At 41.0% G+C, this 22,659-nt stretch overlaps 1 protein-coding gene across 1 annotated transcript in view; it reads left to right on the top strand.

Moving 5' to 3' along the window:
• The window catches only part of LOC127437516 (potassium/sodium hyperpolarization-activated cyclic nucleotide-gated channel 3-like), a 56,867-nt gene that overhangs the window by 19,273 nt on the left and 14,935 nt on the right, over positions 1-22,659 (top strand). The window contains exons 3-6 of the mRNA XM_051692490.1: positions 4,314-4,475; positions 6,518-6,736; positions 18,117-18,263; positions 18,752-18,992. Coding sequence (XP_051548450.1) covers positions 4,314-4,475; positions 6,518-6,736; positions 18,117-18,263; positions 18,752-18,992 — 769 coding nt within the window. The remainder of the gene's footprint in view (positions 1-4,313; positions 4,476-6,517; positions 6,737-18,116; positions 18,264-18,751; positions 18,993-22,659) is intronic.

Here is a 22,659-nt window from a genome sequence, read left to right as displayed (position 1 = left end):
TTGGCCCGGGAACGCTGGCAGCAATTGGGGATCGGCCTCCATGGCTGGGAACGCTGGCAGTGACCAGAGAATGGCCTCCGTGGCTGGGAACACTGGCAGCGACTGAGGAACGGACTCCGTGGCCAGGAATGCTGGCAGTGACTGGGGAATGGACACCTTACTCAGCTTCCTTCTCCTCCTCCTCTGGACAGTCGGAATCACTGCAGCAGCCTCCTCCGCCTCCTGGAGGTCAGCAGTGGCCTTGAGCAGGGGGCTGCAGCCGACCTGTTCTTCCTCCTCCTCCATTTACGGGTCATAGGAGGACTGGGGATTGGGCTTGTTGAGAGTGGGACGATGGTATGGTCTGCCTGGGGAAATCCCTCCTGGGATGGCAGACACCCTGCACTCATAAAGCTGGTCAACAAATTCCCAAAAACCCAAATGCCCCAGCTTTTCCATCTCCCCCTGACTGAGAGGTTGATGGAGGCAGATGTTATAAATCTCATCATATTCCAGCTTGTCCACTGCAATCAAAACCCACATGCAAAGTCCCTCTCGTCAGTTCTCCTCTGATGGACATTGCGAAGGTGGACGAGCTGAATCATGTGCTGACGAATTGAAAAGTCAGTAAGGGGAGATGGAAAAAGGAAGATGCCCAATGTGCCTCTGCTGGGTCCAGAATTGGTTGGATTTTTCTGTCACGGTATGTGGTACTGAGAGAAGGAAGGACCCAAATGCAGGAAGGGCATTGTAGCAAGTTCATAATTTGAGCAATGGAGGAGTCAGGAGGCAGCGAACTGTCAACATGAGTATTTTATTACTCTTCAGCGTCACTCAAATTTTTTTTAAAAAGGGCTCTCAGTAAGCAAATAAAACACACAAACGTATTGCTGCAGATGCAGGAACAGTCTCTCTGGTTCCTCTCTCTCTATCACTGATGCCTCGTGCGCCTTTTTATGTCTCCCTCCGCCATCACTACAAAAAGAAACAGGCATTAGAGATAATGACAACCCAGGTGATGAGCCTTACCACTCTCTCTCTCCCGCAGACAGACACACGACCACGCCCATCACCACATATCCCACCCGTCCGACTCAGGCCAGGGCAACATCCCACATATCCACCTCCTGTGACAGCACTGCCCCCAGCCCTCTGTCAGATGCATCCATCTGCAAAATAAAGGGGAGAGAGAAATTAGGAGCATGTAAAAGCGGCTCCCCACAAAGTGCAGATTTTATTTTTAGGAAAGCCTGTTGGCACGACTCCATCCACTGGACCGGATTGGGGGCCCCCTTTCTAGTAAGATCAGTCAGCGGGCTGGTGACATCAGAGTAACTAGGCACAAACCTTTGGTAGTAGCCAGCCAGCCCCAGAATCTGTCTCACCTCCTTTTTGGTCTTGGGCCTCAGACAGGCCGCGATCGCTGCAGTTTTGTTAACCTGGGGATGCACCTGCCCATGGTCCAAGTAGAGCCCCAGATACTGAACTTCCACCCGCCCAATTGCACACTTCTTCGGGTTGGCCGTGAGCCCCGCCCATCGCAGCGACATCAGGACAGCTCTCTGATGTTGCATGTGCTGCCGCCAGTCATTACTATAGATAATAATATTGTCTAAATACGTGGCGTGAATTTCCGTAGTCGAGTGCCCCTGTCATACAGCCAGCTTTGATGTTCCTTAGCTTGGAGCAAATTCTCCTGTGTTAATGGACCCAAAGTGTGGAGTTTTGCTCTAAGATCAAGAACGTACTGAATTTAATTTTTAATGTTTGAAGGTCCCTCCTCCCAAACTTTACATATGACATCGAGCACGGGCGATGCCCATACAGCAGCTTGAATGGGGAAATCCCTGTGGAGGCTTGCGTGACCTCTCGCCCTGGAAATAACAGGGGCTCTAGCCACTTATCCCAATTCCTAGCATCCTCGTGTACAAACTTACAAATAATATTTTTTTAAGGTTTTATTAAATCGTTCCACCAACCCATCTGTTTGTTTGTGATAAACACTGGTGCGAATCGATTTAATACCTAACAATTCATATAGTTCACGTAGTGTTCGTGACATAAAGGTAGTGCCTTGATCAGTGAGGATTTCTTTTGGAATCCCCACTCGGGAGATTATTCTGAAGAGTGCCTCTGCAACACTACATGCTGAGATGTTGCGCAGGGGCACTGCTCCCGGATATCGCGTTGCATAGTCCACCAGAACTAACACAAAACTATGCCCACGTGCGGTCCGTTCTAATGGTCCAACGTGGTCCATGCCAATTCTCTCGAAGGGGACCTCAATCAGTGGTAGGGGGCGTAATGATGCTTTTGGGGTGGCTGGTGGATTCACCAAATGACATTCACAGCACGCTGCACACCACCTGCGAATGTCCCCGTGAATGCCTGGCCAAAATAAACAGGCCATAATTCGGTTCAGTGTATTCTCATGACCTAAATGGCCAGCCATTGGATTACAGTGATCCACCTGGAAAAGGGTTTCCCGACACTCTTTGGTACTAATAACTGGGTTGTATTTTCTTTTGTTTGAGTGTCCTGCATCACTCGATACAACCGATCTTTAATAAATGAAAAATATGGGTACGTGAGTGCGATGCCCGGCTGGAGCTGTTGACCATCAATGACTCTCACTTGGTCAAATGTGTGTTTGAGGGACTCATCATGTGACTGCTCCAGAGGAAAATCCCCCTCAGGGAACCCCCTGAGGACGGAAACTCCCTCTCTTGCATCATCCAGATGCAGAGCAGACATATACGGCCCTGGCACCGCCTTTCCAGTCATAGCATTGCAAGTCACACACAGAGACAACATTTTACAGGACCCATCCACACATATTTCCCTAAATAAAATCTTAAAATCAGGCCAATTTGCTCCCAAAATCAGTGGATGGGTGAGGCAGGAATTAACCGCAGCCTCTACTCTATGCTTTTTTCTCCTGAATAGTATCTCAATGGTAACCACCAAATACATATGAATATCCCCATGCACACACCGCACCCTCACCCGTTTATCCATGCCCAATGCCTCGTCTTGCACCAAGCGTTGGTGAATAGAGGTTTGAGAACAGCCTGAATCCACCAAAGCTTAGTATGTACCCCTTTTTAGACTCACCGGTATACGATACGTCCCTGCCCGATCGGGGTTGGCCCACAGTGCATTAGGGATCAAGACCAGTGTTGCCACCTTCATCGCCGAGCACTGCCCACAGCCCCAACAGACTGGCCCAGGCTTCCCTACCTCACTCGTGGGGGCGGTCCCATCAACCTGGGGAGGAGAGCGGAGGGAGACAGGAGAAGTGGGGGACACAGACACGGGGAAGAACTGTGCCTCACTGTAACCTCGATTTGTGCTTTTTTTTAAAAAAAAGAAAAGGAGGTATGAGTCAAAATAAATTTTTGTGGTAATCAACATAATGCCACAAATGCTGTCGATTGAGCTTAACTTGTATTGAACCCAGAATATTCCTTTAAGCATTCACAACCTTAACCCTGTCCCTAACCCTAGCCCTATCACTAACTTGACTACCCCTCAAAATCAGAGGGAAATTATTGGTTGATAAGAATGTTCTTCAAACCCTGACCCTAAAATCTGCTTGGTTGATATTGTTCTAGGACCAAGAGGAATGTCGATCCAGGAACATTTTGCCAACATTGTATTTGGCAAAATAACAGTCACCAATTAAGAATAGAAACAGACACATTAACTTCACAATTAGCTTATAATGTGTCTCACCTACTGTATGAATTGAGTCTTAAATCTAAAATTCACAGACTTCTTTTGCTTTCAATTGGATATATCTTTAGCTCTGCAAAAGAATAGCTTGCATGCTTCTAAATCAAGCAGCAATCATCCACAGTTGCAGGCAACAATGTGTTACTCAACCTGATCCTTGTTTGTCCATGGCAAAGTTAAAAGTGTGCATCATGACCCCTTAATTGCTTCGATTGGTCAGTCCTATCAGCCCACAACCTTGTGAGTTAAAGGAAATCTATGGGAGTCCTTACTTTAATTACTGCTATATGAGAACACCCCTTTTTTCCACCAGGGGGGCGAGGGGGTGCATCAGTTCCATTGTGGATCATGGGTAACGTCAGCCTCTCTTTTTGCGTGTCACTGATCTCCCAGGAACTATTAGTGACATTAGCAGAAGCAACATGCAGTACATTATGTAATACTCCACAAACCGAGTGTTTTGCTACTATAAACCAGCTTAAGAACAATGTGGCCTAGAACTGAGTGAGGATTAAACCTTAACAGTGACCCATGTGGCATATTCTCATTCTGTCATCATAGTCCCAAGCACCTCTTTGCCCTCTTTTCTATTTCCATAGATTTTTCACATGACCTATGACCTGGCTAGTGCCATGGTGCGCATTGTGAATCTGATTGGAATGATGCTGTTGCTGTGCCACTGGGATGGTTGCTTGCAGTTCCTGGTGCCCATGCTGCAGGACTTTCCTTCCGACTGCTGGGTGTCCAAAAACAAAATGGTGGTAAGTACTTAGGGCAGACCCAGACCCTTATTTTCCTCCGTAAGAGCTCGCCATGGTTTATTAATCCCAACACCTACATTTTTAGGCTTGAAAACTAAAAACATGAAAGTAGGAGAAGAAAAATAGCTAAATTTTGACTGTTGGAAAACAATAAAATGGCCTGGATGGAATATTCTGAATTGATATTTGGCACTTTTCACAAATAGGGCCCTGAAACACTTTATTTTGTTTATTAGTTTATTTTTTATTTTTCAACAAATGGTCAGTTAAAAAAGGTGCTTAAGGAGCCTTTTAGACCCGCCAAAAAGTTTTACTTCTATTCTTTTAATTGCAATTTTGAAACATTTATTTTTGAAACAACCACTCACATTAGATGAAGACTCCAGTCATATCAGCAACCTTGTAAAAGCTGTATTATTCTACATAGAGAGGGTCCCCTCATGGGGGTTGCCATGTTAGAATCACATGACCAGCCAAATACTACTTGCTTAATCTAAGTAACCACCCTGATATTAGACACTTGAACTCAGGGATTAAATTAAATATGGCTGTCTGTGAAAAGAGATTTTCTATGGCATTGGGAACTAAAAAGTACTCCATTTGAATGATGTTGCATCGAGGCCACTAGGTGTCAATGTAAGTCCAAGACAACAAATGTAAAAAATAACCGAGTGATAATAAAAACAGTGAAAACAGTCAAAGAATACCATCTACCACATATTTACATTCAAAAACAATTGAATGGGGCCTGGGTAGCTCAGTGGTAAAATATGCTGGCTACCACCCCTGGAGTTCGCTAGCTCGCTAGTTTGAATCCCAGGGCGTGCTGAGTGACTCCAGCCAGGTCTCCTAAACAACCAAATTGTCCCAGTTGCTAGGGAGGGTAGAGTCACATGGGGTAAACTCCTCATGGTCGCTATAATGTGGTTCGTTCTCAGTGGGGTGGGTGGTGAGTTGAGTGTGGTTGCTGCAGCCTGCATGAAGCCTCCACATGCGCTCAACAAGCCACATGATAAGATATGTGGGTTGATGTCTCAGATGTGGAGGCAACTGGGATTTGTTCTGAGGTGAATCACTACACAACCATGAGGACTTAAAAGCACATTGGGAATTGGGCATTCCAAATTGGGAGAAAAAGGGGAAAAAAGTTAATGTGAACTGCCTCTATCAAGGTCAACAATTTGTGTAAAAAATTATAAAATGTAATATTCTAATCTTGCTGTAGAAAGTGTCCAAATGATATTACTTCTTGGGTGTCAGACATTTTTAACAGAATATTCCCTTTTTTTTCTTTTTATTTTTATGTAATTTCAACAGATTATGTCAATTTCAACAGATTTTATAACAACAAATTAAATAGGATTCATGCCTCTAATGCTCTAAACAATGTCGTCATACACCAAAGTGTACCCTATTCCTGGAATGTGCCACTTTACAAATGTAACCTTTTGACTGAGATAAGGCCACCTGCATCATTTCCTGGCCCTGCATAAGTATTTGGCCCAAAACTGACAGACCCGTGCAACTCACATCACTTAAAAACTAATACTGCCCTTTAAAACCCTTCATTTGCATTTGTAAAACAGAACCTTCTGTTTTCCTCCATCTTATGATATCAAGAAAATGCATGCAGCATATGCAATGACCACTCTGCTAAAGGACATGATATTTTCCTTTCTCTCTGGACTTTACTTTAGCTCCTTCTGAGTCCTGAAATATAGAGAAAAACTGTCACATTTTTCCAGTCTAACACTCTCACTCACTCTTTATCTCACATTCTGTCATTCTCAACTCTATTTTCTCTCCTCTTACTCTCATTGGCCTATACCTTTTCCTCTCACAACACTTTTTGTCCCTTATTCACACTCTCTCCTATTTTCTTTTCTTTGTTTTCTTTCTTTCTTTTTTTTTTTTTTTTTTGCTCTCTAACACAATTGCATTCTTTCATGCTCATAATTGTATTCATGCTCTAATTTGGGTTAATTTTCCTCTTTATCTCTTTCCTTCCTCACTTTCTCTCTCTCCACCTCTTTTCTTCTCAGAATGACACCTGGGGTCAGCAGTACTCCTACGCCCTGTTTAAGGCCATGAGCCACATGCTGTGTATCGGCTACGGCATGTACCCTCCCGTGGGCATGACGGATGTATGGCTGACCATTCTCAGCATGATTGTGGGTGCAACCTGCTATGCCATGTTTGTGGGCCATGCTACCGCCCTCATTCAATCACTGGACTCCTCAAGAAGACAGTACCAGGAGAAGGTTAGTAAAAATAAATAAATATAAATGTGGGGATGAAAATAAGGCAAAAGGGACAGGAAGTGAGGGGAAGGTGGTAATTAGTGTGAATATTCACATGCATTGCAGTGGAAATACAGTCGTATGTTTTTGAGGGTACAGAAGCTATGTTTGAATATGTTTTGAGCCCCTTTTTTATTATATTTCGAACAGTATGACATTAACAATGTATTAGAAGTGGATAAATTTGCTTGACCAATGTACATTTGGATTACAGTTTTTCACAATTGCTAAGACACATTTCTTAAAAACTTCAGCCATTTTCTCACAACTTTAAACACAAAACCAAATCTTCAAACTACATTCACAAAACCCCTGACTCTTCTGGCAAAATTAAGCAATTGCCTCAAAACCATTTCATCTGTGCTCACAATCAAACAATGCTTTCAGATCATACACACAACCAGGCAATATATAAACACTACAGAGCATTCATTAGACACTACATCAAAAAATAGAGAACACAGCATCCAGGACATGTAGTTACAGATTTAAAATATATTTATATATATATATATATATATATATATATATATATATATATATATATATATATAGTTAGCGCATTTTGCAATTACTGTAAAAAAAAGTAATCGCAACTGAGAATATACTGTATACTGTAAGTACTGCAGATAATACAGTATTGAATGTCTGTATAGTTAGCACTTGTACACTGAAAAAAAAAAAAAAAAAAAAGTAGTCCAACTGCAAAACCCCAAAGAACACCTAAATGAAAAACACATCATAGTACACTCACTCAAATATGTTGTGCAACTGCAAAATCAAAGTCAGTGAGAGATTCATTCTGCCTCAGCATCACTTTTTCACATAATTAGAAACAAGTGGAAAAATTCTTGTGTGTAAACGATGACAACTGTGTTGTAGTTGTGTTTTAACTTTTGCCACCCATGTTTACCGTTTTGCAACACAAGTGCATCACAGTGCGAAATGTGTTTTAGTGAGTGAGAATGTGTTTAGGGTTTTGCAAAAAGAGTGATTGATTCGACAAATGGGTTTAGGCCACTGAGCAGAAAGGAGTTTAGTGTTTTAGCAATTCAGAAAAACTGTAAACTGGGAAAGGAGAAAGTGTTTTACCATTGAAAAAATTACACACTTCACCTTTAATTTGTATCCCTATTTATTGTTTTCGATTTATTATCAATAATATTATACATAATAATCATAATAATTCTTACGACCCCAATTCCGAAAAAGTTGGGACAGTATGGAAAATGCTAATACAGTTTTTAACGATTGCTTAAGCACGATTTTGAAAACAGGGCTCATTTTGTCAAAACTCTTCACACAATTCACAGAGCCACACACACAAATAGCAGAACACCTCAGATCTTTTGCAAAATTAAACACTTTATTCAAAATTATCCAGTAATTTATACAAACCCAATTTTGACACCGTATGGCACACACATGGTTCATACAATCTGATTATGTTTGAACCAGTTACACACTGCTGTGCTCAATCTAAAACACTTTTAACATTTCTACTTTTCTAATGATATAGTCTGGGTTTGATTTTTTCAGAGATATTGTTAGAGTAAAGTACATGAATATATTGACCAAACACAACACATAAGACCAGTACTGCACACTGATGAAAATATTTATTTCTCTTGCATTTTGCACTGACAATCAGAACAGAACATATTCTAAATAGAATATAGTACATAAACACAGCAAAAACATTTGTGGAGACAAAAAACAAAAAAATTAATAAAAAAAAAGCCCCTAAGCATCATCTCTTCGCCTAGCTGGATCTGGCCATAGCACTTCATCAACCTCACAGGCTATGTCCTCTCTCACAAGACAGCGAGGGAAGAATCTTCTTGAATGGCGAATCCATCCTTGCACAGACCCTGCATCAATTAGTAGGTCACAGGCCTCCTCTATGGCTTGAATGACATAGGGCTGGAGATCGTAAACCTTTCACCGCCATGCCGAAAAAACTCCTCAAAGGGGTTAAGGAAGGGAGAGTATAGTGGGAGGTATTGGAGTGAAAATTGTGAATGCTGATGAAACCAGTTTTGGACCAGAGCAGATCGGTGGAAAGATACATGGTCCCAGATGACAATATATCTCATCTGCTCTGCATCCATTTGGTCTTCTGCTGTGACGATGTTGAGTAGTCTGTCTAAAAATGTGAGTATGTGGGCCATGTTGTAAGGACCTAAGTTGGCATGGCAGTGGAGGACCCCATTCTGCGTGATTGCAGTGCACATTGTGATGTTACCACCACGTTGGCCCGGGACATTCAAAATAGCTCTGTGGCCAATGATGTTTCTCCCTCTTCTTCTTACTTTTGTCAGGTTAAACCCAGCCTCATCTATGAAGGTAAATGAATGCTGGATTGCATCAGCATCCATTACCAAAACTCTCTGAAAAAAAGACAACATTGTGTAGTTCAATATGGTGTTTTATTAACAAAGTTCGGGAGGAGCAAGTTCATTTAATCCGACCAATCACACATCCAGAGTAAGAGTATATAAACAGCTGCTTACCTTTATGTAGCATTGAGAGTTTCCAGCATTCGGCCCATTGCCCACGAACAAACCCATGCAAGTTACTCGGATCATCAGATTGCAACTCCGTTGCAAAGCATTCGCCTTCATCAGAACAGGTCTTCTATCTAAATCATATCGTCTCAACAGAAGCTGCCACAGCAGCTCATTCATTTCACAGCATCTACTGCTACCACTTTAAGTGCTACTTTTACTCGGTCTTTCCTCCTAATCTTTATTCGCTGGAGCAGATCATTGCGTGACGCTGCTTCCGCAACTGGCTGCTTCGACGCTGGACACATGTGAAACAGCTCTCTACGACTGTTCATATGTTCTCATTTAAACTTTCCACCCGGAGTGGTCCATTTTGCATGAAGCTGCTTCCGCAGACTGGTGGCTTTGGCACTGTATACATGTCAAACAGCTCTCTATGACCGCTCATATGTTCTCCGTTCTTCATTTGAACGCGAGGGAAACAAAAGATTAATTATTTAATTCAATCATCATTCCAACGGTCCCCAGCGTTTCAGTCTGGTTCACCCGCACAGGTGATTCTTGTCAGCCTCATTACCTTGCCGCGCAGCTCGTTTAGGGTGTGATCCATTCACTAATTCTGTTTGTCAAATTCTACCATGAATATCACGATTGTTCTCCCTTCAAAGTGCCCTTCGGAGCGCGATTTATTCCATCCAGAACACAGGGGCAATCATGCAACAGTGAACTCCTTCAAATCGACCGATACTCTAATCACAACTTCTTTTCAAACCACACAGACATTTTAACGTGAGCTCGCTGCCACACAGCTGCCGCTCTGACCATTACACAGCACACTGCAGTTATACACAGCCTCTGTCTGAACAGACATGAGCCGAATTCATATTCTCATTCATAATCATTCCGCAAACTTGCCTCGCCTCTCAGCATTCGAGCTCGCTTCGCCGCACAGCCCCGATAACATGAAGCAAGCGCTGCTACAAACTTCCATTCAGCTCTACACTATAACATCACTTTCCCTCCTCCTGTCAGGACAAACACTTCACGCAGGTAAAATCAATCTATCATTTTATTTAACAGTTTTCTCTACTTTTGCCCGAATCATTGGATTACAAACTTTATTTACAAGCTTGACCATACAACTTAATTGCTACATGATTTTAAAAGCGTTCAACAATCTGTCACATATTTTATATAGCACACAATGCTAGGCGAGCGCCCCTTCCCTTCCAGTACATCGTTTCAGGTTCCATTCTTTTGGGGGGGTGGGGAGATATTATCATTAAAATCAATCGGTTCCTCTTATTCCTTCCAACACATCACTTCCGCACCTCACGAGGCTACGATGCCAGTGACTTGCTGTGACTTCTTTTGGGGGCATTCGAGCTCAGGACAAGTCTCGAGCCTCGAGCCCTCTGCCAGGGACAGCAAACCACATATGTTTACGCTATCTTCACTGCAGGATTACATTAACTTGCAAACTACTGAAATGGTGTTTTATGAACAAATTTCGGGAGGAGCAAGTTCATTTAATCCAACCAATCACACAGCCAGAGTAAGAGTATATAAACAGCTGCTTACCTCTACGTAGCATTGAGAGTTTCCAGCATCCTACCATCTCCCCATCTCCTCCTAACTATTCCATCAATACTAATCCAGTCCAGGGGGCATTTGAGCTCAGGTCAAGTCTCGAGCCTTGAGCCCTCCACCAAGGACAGCAATCCACATATCCTCACTGCAGGATTACATTAACTTGCAAACTACTGAAATAGGCCTACTATAAAGTGCAGTGCACAATACTGAAGTGTACATTACTTACCTCCACATATTCATGCTGCAGGTTTTTTATTCTATCAGAATTTCTTTCAAATGGCACTCGGTAGAGTTGTTTCATCTGTATGTGATGTTTTTTAAGGATTTGCCCCAGTTTTGATTAAGAGACCTGATGGACATGATTGAAAACTGTGTGGCCATTGAGGATGTTTTTTGAATTTCTCTGAGGCGTATCGCATTATTGGCCAAAAACATGTTTACGATAGCTCTCTCGTTCCTCTGTGAATATGGGGTCCCTTCTTCCTTGATGTTCTCGACCCTCAATCCTATGCAGACCAATCAAAATACATGTAAAATGTCACAGGGCAGTACAAGGCATTGTTTCAAACATGGAATGCAGTGAATGAGTACCAAAAAGTACTGATGTAGTGCATATAGTAGGGTATTTTGTACTGATTTTACTGTAGACAGTAGAGAAAAGTTTTTTTCACCTGTGCTCTTTTTGAAATGTCCGAATTACTGTTGCAACAGTATATCTGCTGAGGTTGGGCTGAACTCTCTGTCCAGCTTCTCTCAATGTCAACCCATGGTTTACAACATAGCGAAAATATAGCTTCGCCCTCCTCCTCAGCCAGCATCCACCGTCGGCAGGTGTTGCGGAGCTGTTGGGCAAACGGGCGGCTGACCTCATTCAGCATCAGTGTGCGGAATCGCTGGCAATGCCGTTCCGGGCTGCGGCTGACCTGTTGCAGGATGGCTTTCTTCAAATCTGAATACCCCAGGAGGTTGGCCACCGGAAGTTGGTGTGCCATGAGTTGGGCTTCCCCAGACAGCAGTGGTAGCATATGGACTGCCCACTGTGAGTGCGGCCACTTCAGGGCTATAGCTGTGCGCTCGAAGAGCTCCATGAAGGCCTCTGGGTCGGCCTGCAGTGTCATCTTCGCTTGTATCACATGGGTGAGGTTACGGCTGAAGCCCCCTCCTGGGGAAGCAAGCTCTGCATCACCCGCCGGTCCTCCGCTTGGGCCTGGAGGAGCACCTTGAAGCGCTTCTCCTGCTCCATCCGCAGCTCCATGAGGGCCTGGTGTTGTGCTTGGTGGATGCTGGCAAGGGACTTGAAGACTTCTTCCAGTGGCGAGGACATCAAGGCAGCGTATCCTTCCTCCTTCCTGGGTTTCAGCACCACTGTGACAAGGTGGAAGCAGGAGATGGTGAATCAAACTCAAAAGGTATCTTTATTTTCACTCACTCTGATGTTTTTTTGTACACGCAAATGATGCCCACACACACACACACACACACACACACAATTGCAGGCTCGGCTCTCTCTCTCCCCTCCGGTGGGCTGGATTGCCCTTTAAATCACTCTCCGCTCTCACTGCAAACACAAAATAGCTGTTAGAGGTGATTTCCCACAGGTGCCAACCCTTACCGCACTCACTCTCTCAGCCTCGCTCTCCACAGATGTCGCTCGGCCACGCCCCCATCACCACAGATTTTTCGTGTTTTTTGTTTTTATTTTGTTAAATATACACTCATTTCAAATCAGATGATTGCAACACACCCCAAAAAGTTGGGACAGTCGAGTGCTTACCACTGTGAAACATCACCATTTCTTTTAATGACACTTATTAAGCGTTTGGGGACTGAAGACACAAGTTTGTTAATTTGATCAAACTAAATTTTCTCCCATTCATCCATTATGGTGGTCTTCAGCTGCACAATTGTACGGGGCCTTTGTTGCACATTGTGCGATTCATAATGCTCTACACATTCTCTGATTAACATTTTTTATTGATTCATACAGTTAACAAAGAAATGCAAAACATATATACACAGAATCAACATTTAACCCAGACTATTACCCCTCACTCTCTCAATCCCCAACCCCACCCTGACCCCCAACAAACATCCCTGTGGTCACACATAAGCACACACACCCACACCCACACACACACATACACACACAAAAAAAAAAAAAAATAATCACACACATTTAAAACTATACCACTCTCTCCACTTCCCCTCCCCGAGAGCCCTCAAAGAATGCCAAATAGCTGCCCCATTTCCCAACAAACGAATCCAAGTTCCCTAGCCTTCTAGATGACACTTCCTTGAAAGCCGCCACCCTCCCCATCTCCATGCACCATTCTTGAAATGAGGGCGCTCCAGTGACTTCCATCCCTTTATAACAATTTGTCTGGCGGTCATAACACTGGTTAGGACCCAATTTTTTATGAAAAATGTTTAAATGAAATTTGAGTGCCCAATACATCACACATAAAACTCTGAACCTTCAACCAAAATTCTTGGATCTTAACACTCCACCAAAAAACATGGGTTGTGTGTCCATCTTCTGATTGGCATTGCCAGCAGGTGGGTGTGTCTTTAAGACCAAGCCTATACAATCTAGAGGGGGTCCAATAGAATCGATGTAAAATCTTGAATTGCATAAGGCGCACCCTTGCATCTCTAGATGCAGACTTGACGTTTTTTAGAATCCTAGCCCACACTCCCTCCTTCAATACCAAGTTTAAATCTTTCTCCCATAATCTCTTGATAGAAGTTAAAGCTCTGTCCCCCAGACTCTGAATTAACAGGGAGTAATACACTGATGCCTCATGACCTTTCCCAAAAGCAGTAATCACCACTCCCAGAGTATCTTCCGCTTTAGGGGGGTGTATGCTACTCCCAAAAATAGTACAGAGCAGGTGGCGCGCTCTACACATTCTCATGGAGACAGGTCAGGACTGCACTTGAAATCCGGGCAGTATGTGTCCTGCTGGAAAACCACTTCTGAATGTGTTTGATTCCTCAGACTTTACTGTCTTAAAAACTTCATTTGTCTGTAATGGATATCATGTGTGGCAAATTATGAAGTGCACAATACAGCAATGACGGCCGAATTTACAAATCACTCCTTTTTGTTTTATTAGCATTTTCCATACTTTTTGGAATTGGGATTTTATTATTATTTATTTTATGTACATTCTTTTCATAATTCTGGAAAAAATATACTAATGGAATAACCTAAAAACTGTTCGAGAAGAATAACCAGATGGTAAACCAGCAATTAAATAAAATTTTAATGAGGGTGGGCGGCTGCAGTTTCTCACTATTTTGAAAGATTTCCATGCAGAACAATTTTCTACATTCCAAGATAATATGCTTTTGAAGTTATGTTTATAAATATAAAATTCAGGGTCACAAAAAGACGTGTGGAGAAAAAATTTAATATTACAGAGGAACTTAATGATATTAACAATGTTCAAAATGTCCTTTTGCGACCTCTGTGGTGATCAATTCATGGTTTTATTGTGTATGTAAGTATGTTGGAGTGGTAATTGAACTGTTGTCGTTTTGTATGAGGAGAAAATACAAGTGCTTTGACCTCTGCTGTGTTAAAAAGATTCTAGTCAATTCAGCCCGACTCTGGTTGTCGTGGCAACTTGCATTGTTGTTACAAGGAGGATGTATTGATGTGCAGTTTCCTTTTTAGATGTGACCTCTTTCTCTCTCCTTCCCTTGCCTTTTTTGAAAGGGTGCTTACTTTCTTGTGTGCCACAGTATAATGTGCCAGCAAATGTTTTGTTTTCTCGAAAGCATAATGCATAAAGGCCAATGATTTTGATAATGGTTTCACAGTACATAATTTATAGTTTCTCTTCACATCTGTTTGAAAAGGCTTTAAAGCTCTGAGAAAACATAAACCGAAGTGAGAAACAGGGAGGGACTTTGAGAGAGAAAACATCATGTTAGAGAGAGATAGATTAGGTTAGACAGAGTTCAACAGGGATAAAAATGTCTGAGTTGTCAATTTGCCCTGTTAACTTAGCAGCCGATTTCATTACCTTCTGAACTTGGGCTTTACCCACTTCGATTGGATATCCCTCATCAGTGTCAATGTGATTACCAGCATCTATTTCCAGAAAAGGACAATTTCCAATGACACTTTTTTCTGATACAATAGCACTGTTTAAAAATCTAGTGAGCTGTCCTGTTGTGCAAAGGCAAAATGTAGTTACTACACGATAAAGAGCAAAAAAGAAAAATTTATTTGATCAGATGTCAGATATTTTAGTGGAGTGGCTGTTTTAACTGAGCTTCGGATGTGCTTCACATGATCTGTGTCACTGCATGCAGATATCAGGCATACTAAAGGCTTTGATACACTCACAGCAAAGTTCTTCTTCACTCAGTGCTAGAAAGAAGATCGAAACAGTGCGGTATACTGCTGGTGAACATTCTGACACCACCCACGCCACTGTGGCTGGCATTTACAGGAGCATTTAAATATGAGCTATAGCTGACAACAAGCTACATGTAAAAAAAAATGTGACATTAAAATGTGAATCTACATGACTACATACCTGTGCCTCATTCTATGAATATAATCCACATGAAATCATTGGGGAAAATATCTGTTTTAACCACTTACTGATGATTAAAATAATATGCCGTTGATTATGTGTGATTTGTCATTTTTACATTCTGCATTCATGGCACTAATGCTAACGCTAATGTTCTATACGTGGTCATAATATGCAGCGGCTACCCTCTGTTATTGAATTTTATGATGAATTTTGTGGGGGGAAAAAAACATATCATAAAGCAGGTTTTTTTGTCCTTGTTTTTTAAAGAACAACACTGAAACTACTGCAAAGATGGGTGTATAAAAGGGTGGCAACTCTGCATTCCAGTGTGTTCATGTTGACTGATCTCCAGTGAGTGAAGAAATTAACCAGAAAATGATGTTAGTATCAAAATAGGTGGAGCTTTGGGCCACACCCACCTATCACATGGACCAAAGGCAGTAAGAAGGCAGCAGGAGATGTTTCTGAAAGCTCTCGCTTGGAAGCTGTTTTGAACTAAAAAAACAACTTTTTTGGCCAGATTTTGTCTGAAATTACGTCACACTAATTCTTTCTTCAATTCTGCTAGAAGTATACCCTTACAAAAAATCTAGAGTTGCTGCAAAATTGCTGCACACTTGGCGCAAATTCGCCACTCATTATTTTCACATGCAAATGAGCTTGTTATTCGCCGCAAATGTTTGACAGAAGTTTGCAGCACTTTATCGGTTGTGGTGAACCAAGCAAACCTTGGGCGACAATGAAGAGTTTGCTGCAAAGCTCATTTGCATGTGAAAATTTATGAGTGGTGAATTTGCGACAAGTTTGCAGCAAATTTGTGTCAACTCTAGATTTTTTGTGCCCTACTGAAGTTCTGTCAAGTCTTGTGCATATATATGGTCTTTAAATAAAATTGATTGCCAGTTATTTCCTTTAAAAGACACACTTATCCAGCAAAGGTTGAAGTGTGTAATTTCTGTGCCAATTTCTGATGCTCAAACAAACAGAGCCATATTTTGATAACACCATACAGAGCCACAGTGTTTACGGTTACCTACAAATTACTTATAGTTGTTTAGCATGTTAAGTTTGGATCTAACAAAATCAAATACAAAATTTCACACATTTTTGTCACAGAGGTTGATCAGCAAGTGAGTAGGCGTCCTTTGCTGTTGTTTAAAGGCATTGAACACGTTACACTACATCAGTTTCATATGGATCATATGGAAATTGATGTTAATACGATGTGTAAACAGGATCTTAAAAATCTGCTGCATATGTAGGCAGCGAGTCAGCTCACTGAACATTTTAACAGCTCATGAGTCATGTAATCCTTATGCTGGCATTTCAGTGAGCAACTTCACACCCTCGTGACTCTCCGGAGTCAAAACCTACCTGTATTGTGTGACATTATTTCCTGTTGTTTGAACTCATCTCTGCTGGCTTTGTCCCCTGCCCTTGAATATGATAACAGAAGAGGCACTCAGAGACACTGCAGCTGAGTCTGGAGAGGCAGTATGGCTGCACTGGTGAAATGTTCACACCCGACATGGCAGGAGCATTAGCATGTGGTGAAGGGCACATTGGAACCAGGCGACCGTCAACAGGAGGGACAGGATTTCATGAAAGTGGGAGAGAAGGATGAGACAAAAAACAAGAGGAAAGGAGAGAAAGCAACATGTCCAGTGACAGAACAAAGTTTTTTAGATAGTACAGGAGAGAGAGATGAAATCATGTGGCGGAAGGTTTTAGAGTTGCAGTGCTGCAGACGCTCACTGTTGTTTTCAGACACATGAATGAAAAAACAAAGAGACAGCACAAGGGGAGTGGGGGTAAAATAAACCCTATCAATACAGTGCGTCCTTCCTTGGAGTCAAAGAGACAGGCATAGAGAGAAGGACAAACAGAAAGACAAATGGGGAGATGGTTGCTGATGTGAAAATACTGCCGAGATTTGCAAATGGAGTCCACATGGAATGACTGCCATAAATATGGAGCCAGACAGTTACACTGACCAGTCTATTGTTTCGCTAGACATTTAGTCGATATTTATTTATCAGGAGCAGTGTAGTAAGAGACAAAACTACAGGGTCTTCAAGGGTTTTTGGTTTGAGGCCTATTTACACCAAATCTGGGTTTTCGGGATTAAAAACACACATGACAAGTTTTTAGAACAAACCAATACATCAATTAGAGGTCATACTGAATCCAAAATATTGTATTGTGATTGCTAAAAAAAAATACTGTGGCAGTCCCATGGTACAGTGATGGTATCCACGGTACTTTAATACATACAGTACTGTGATATTTGATATAAAATGATTGTGAATGATTAACATATTCATATACCATGGTATTTACATGGTATCCCAAGGTACCCCAATGTCCAAAAAATATATAGTAATACCATGGAAATTTTTGTTACTTTTTTGTAAGTTAAAATGAACAGTCAGCAATTAAAAATGAATTGAAATGTCTATTTTTCAGTTTATTTTTTCAGACTTTTAGTTTATCCATTAGGATTTTAATTTGATTTCTGGATTCTTATTTGATCTCATTAGGATCAATCTGGATTGGTTTCAAATTATGATAGATATTCCATTTGAAGTCCTGTACATATTTATTTTTTATTTTTTGCTTTTGTTAGAAACATGTAGATAAGTGTAATATTTAGGTTGATAATATTTTGTGTATTTGTCATTTTTACAGTATAAACAGGTGGAGCAGTACATGTCTTTCCACAAGCTTCCAGCAGATATGCGGCAGAGGATCCATGATTACTATGAGCATCGTTATCAGGGCAAGATGTTTGATGAGGAGAGCATTCTGGGAGAACTGAATGAGCCACTCAGAGAGGTTAGTACAAGCCAATTAGCATAGGTTTCTTTCCATAGGCAGGATATGAAAATGTACAGTATATACACTATACTATTTCCTCATTTACACTGCCAGTCAAATGTTTGGACATACCCACTGGAATTATGTAGTGGCCAAAATTTTAAACAACTCTGCACACTCTGGGCATTCTCTTAACCAATTTCATGAGATATCCACCTGAGATGCTGTTTGGCTTCTTTTCCTTCACTATACAGTGTAAAAAACTAAAACAAAATTTACGATTTGTATAATAATTTACATGTGGGCATAATTTACATTTGTCTACAGAACTAATTTCAAGCATTTAAACTTACATTAACCTTTAGATCAAAAGATTTTCAAGAACAGGACAAACTTGTGTCCAAAGTGTGTACAAACGCTTGACTGGTAGTGTTAAACTGTTCTAATTTAAAAAAAAAAAAAATTAAATATTTGTTATTATTTATACTCTCCATTGTCATTTACAGGAAATCATCAGTTTTAACTGTCGGAAGCTTGTGGCCACCATGCCTTTGTTCGCCAATGCTGATCCCAACTTTGTGACCTCCATGCTCACCAAGTTACGTTTCGAGGTGTTCCAGCCAGGAGACTATATTATCAGAGAGGGGACAGTCGGGAAGAAGATGTATTTCATCCAACATGGCGTACTAACTGTCCTGACAAAGGGCAGCAAAGAGACAAAGATCTCAGACGGTTCTTACTTTGGAGGTAAGAGAACACTGATATACATGAGACGATTGTAGGTTCTGTGATCTGATTGTGTATTTCGACACTGAAAATGAGATGGTTTTGTTCAAATATTCCATTTTTTTTCCATTCAACGGCAAAATTTTATATGTTTCACTTTATTCTTGATATTTACAGAGGTCCCATAAAATATTTGGAGACTTAAGTCATACTTATAAATGTGTGAATGTCATTACATTAACCCTCCAATTGCATTCAGAATCTGCATACTTTTGCAATAGTGAGTCAATTTTGGACCTGTTATGCCATTTTATTTTAAGGGACAGGGGTGTTTAACCTGTGGGGAGGCGTGAGCACTGGTCAAGGGGGGCATGATATTACTTTGTTTCATAGTGGTGGTGGTTTTTATTCATCCCAGTAACTCAACGTTTTTAAAAGTTTACCAATATAACCAGATTTGTCCTGTCAGCATTCAAGCAGATCTTTACACCAGTAGGAAATCATGCAATTGCGTGGGGCCCCGGACATCAGGGCCTGGTCAGAAAGCTGCTCAAAATGCTCAAGGGGTGACAGGTGATGCATTGTTCTGTGTTCACGTGCAGATACGCTGTTTTCAGCAGTCTTGGAGCGCTTCATGTGCATTGTGAAGGCAAAGTGCTGCAGATGCACCCATTCGCGCAATACCAAACATCTGATGCCGCTTAAAGTTACTATACAAATCTAAAAACGTGACATAGTATCACAGAAGTAGAGGCAGTGACAGCGTTTCACCAGATTTTGTAATGAGGAACATGATGAACAATGTACATCAGCCGTCAAAGTAAAAGCTCCAGTTGAAGGTGATGTATGACAGAAATATATTACTGTTGTATAAATCAAATTATTAAAATAATTATAATAATAATTCAGTATTATATTATAATAATTTACTGAACTGGACAACAATAAATAATTGTTGGGTTATAAAAATAACAATAACTACTGGGTTTCCAAATATAAGTGGGTGAAGTTTTTGTTTTTGCACACCCTGTTCATTCACTAATAAATAAATAAATAAATAAATAAATAAAAATGTTTTATATATATCTATACACCGATCAGCCACAACATTAAAACCACCTGCTTAATATTGTATAGGTCCCCTTGTGCCACCAAAACAGCACCAAACCGCATCTCAGAATAGCATTCTGAGATGATATTCTTCTCACCACAGTTGTACAGAGCAGTTATCTGAGTTACCGTAGACTTTGTCAGTTCGATCCAGTCTGGCCATTCTCTGTTGACCTCTCTCATCAACAAGGCATTTCCGTCCACAGAACTGCCGCTCACTGGATGTTTTTTGTTTTTGGCACCATTCTGAGTAAATTCTAGAGACTGTTGTGTGTGAAAATCCCAGGAGATCAGCAGTTACAGAAACACTCAAACCAGCCCGTCTGGCAACAACAATCATGCCACGGTCCAAATCACTGAGATGACATTTTTTCCCCATTCTGATTGTTGATGTGAACATTAACTGAAGCTCTTGACCCGTATCTACATGATTTTATGCACTGCACTGCTGCCACGCGATTGGCTGTTATGATAATCGCATGGATGATTGTTGGTGCCAGAAGGGCTGATTTGAGTATTTCTATAACTGCTGATCTCCTGGGATTTTCACACACAATAGTAAAATGGTAAAAAACAGTAGGTGAATGTGTAGTGTTGTCCTAGCGACCGCGGTTCGAATCTGCGTTTTGTCCCATTCTTTTTCCCATCAGATTTCCTGTTTCCATTCTTAATATTTCCTTTAATACTACTTAAAATAATAGATAAAAATGAATGTAAATGTTGATTTCATTGCAGTGATTTGGTCACGGTGAATGTCGGGGAGTGCAGAGAAGGGTTTGATCCAGAGGCGAGGTCTGTCGATCACATTCATTCCCACATGAATTCTGGGAATTCCATGGTTACTGTAGTAAAACCAAGGTTATTTTTTTCTAAGGTAAGGTTTAGGTTAGGTTTAGGGGGTAGAGGTTAATGTAGTGTGTCTGTGGGACTCTAAATAAACACAATACACACTGCAGTGATGCCCATATTTTATGTTAGTATATAAATATGGGTGCAAATAGTATCTGACACGAATTGTACCAGGGTGCAATTAATATCTACTGTTATTTGCACCAGGGATGGGGTGTAAATAATATCTTCCACTATTTGCACTGGGCTGTAAATAACATGTACCATTATTTGCAAAAGGGTGCCAATAGCATCTGCCATTTTTATTTCATTAAACATTTTGAATGTACTTGGCTATAATGGCTGTTAGGATGAATAAAAAAAATAACTTTATCTAATTTCTGAGCAAACAGCACAAACAATTATCAATATATATAGCCATGTCATATCCAGCTCCGTCATATGGTGAAAGGGGGCCTGGGTTGGACAGTTGTTTGGGGCATTGGAAATCTGACCCCACACCTGTAAATAAGCATGTTACTCTATATGTGTTATGAGTGAGTCATTAAACCATTGATTCAGTTGATTTGTTAAAGAGTCATTCATGACTAATTAGTTCTCTTTAAAGACTTGTTAAATAACATGATTCATTCACACTCAAAAAAATGAAAGTGTGCGAGAATGATTCGTTCCGCATTGTTTTGTATGTTCTGAGGTGCTTGCAACTGACAGTTTAAAATCTGTGAAACTAATAAAAAAACAAGTCAAGTCATTTTTATCTGTATAGCGCTTTTCACAACACACATAGTTTCAAAGCAGTTTTACAGAAAATCATGCTTTAACAGAAAATGAAACTGTAAAATCTATAAAGTCTTAGAGCCATCACTGTGTAGTTTGATTAAAATATATGTACGTGTAAATTGTGTAAAAATAAAATAAAATAAAATAAAAAGTAAATAATAATTGTATTTTAGAACCCCTGTGAGCAAGCTGAAGGGACTGTGGCAAAGAACACAAAACTCCATAAGATGTTGGTTAATGGAGAAAAATAACCTTGGAAGAAACCAGGCTCACTGTGGGGGCCAGTTCCCCTCTGGCTAACAGCATGAATAAATGCCAATATTGGTTTTTGTGTGTAGTGCAAGTCATGGTTTAAAAATAGTAAACTATGTAAGTCTTAAGGGCCATTGTTTAAACAAAGATTTTGTATGTATTGTATGAGTAACAACTAATGACTTTGAAGTCCATCCTTGATTAACTGCAGAATTTCACATAGATGCATTGTCCATTGTTATTTGGCTGATCAAGGCTTTTGTTGGCAATTCATTGATAGTCTATGTATTCCTTTCAAGAGAGTAGGCCATCAATAGATCAAGGTGATGCAGGCAGAGATCAGTGATATGCATCACAGTTTAACCAGCAGGTCATTTAGTGAGGTCCATTCAAGTCCAAGATTCAGGCAGTGGCATATGAAGTATCCCATGTCTTACGGTTGGAGTTGGCATCAGTTCATCTTCTGAAGTCCATCGTAGTAGATTGAAGTGATGTCTGGATGGCACCGGCTGCAGTTAGTCGTCATCACTCAGCGACACGTAGCAGGAACGGAGCTGGATCCGTCCAGCTCTGGTAACCTCAGAATAGGAGCTGGATCTGGCCGGCTCTGGTAACCTGGGGATATGAATCCCGAGGTTGAGACAGGGAAACAAATTGAATAATATTAGCGTAGATGCCATTCAATTAATTGCAGAGT

This window comes from Myxocyprinus asiaticus, chromosome 48, assembly GCF_019703515.2.
Source record: "Myxocyprinus asiaticus isolate MX2 ecotype Aquarium Trade chromosome 48, UBuf_Myxa_2, whole genome shotgun sequence".
NCBI classification, from domain to species: Eukaryota; Metazoa; Chordata; class Actinopteri; order Cypriniformes; family Catostomidae; genus Myxocyprinus; species Myxocyprinus asiaticus.
The sequence above is the reverse complement of the archived record's forward strand: the minus strand, read 5'-3'. Positions and strand labels throughout refer to the sequence as shown.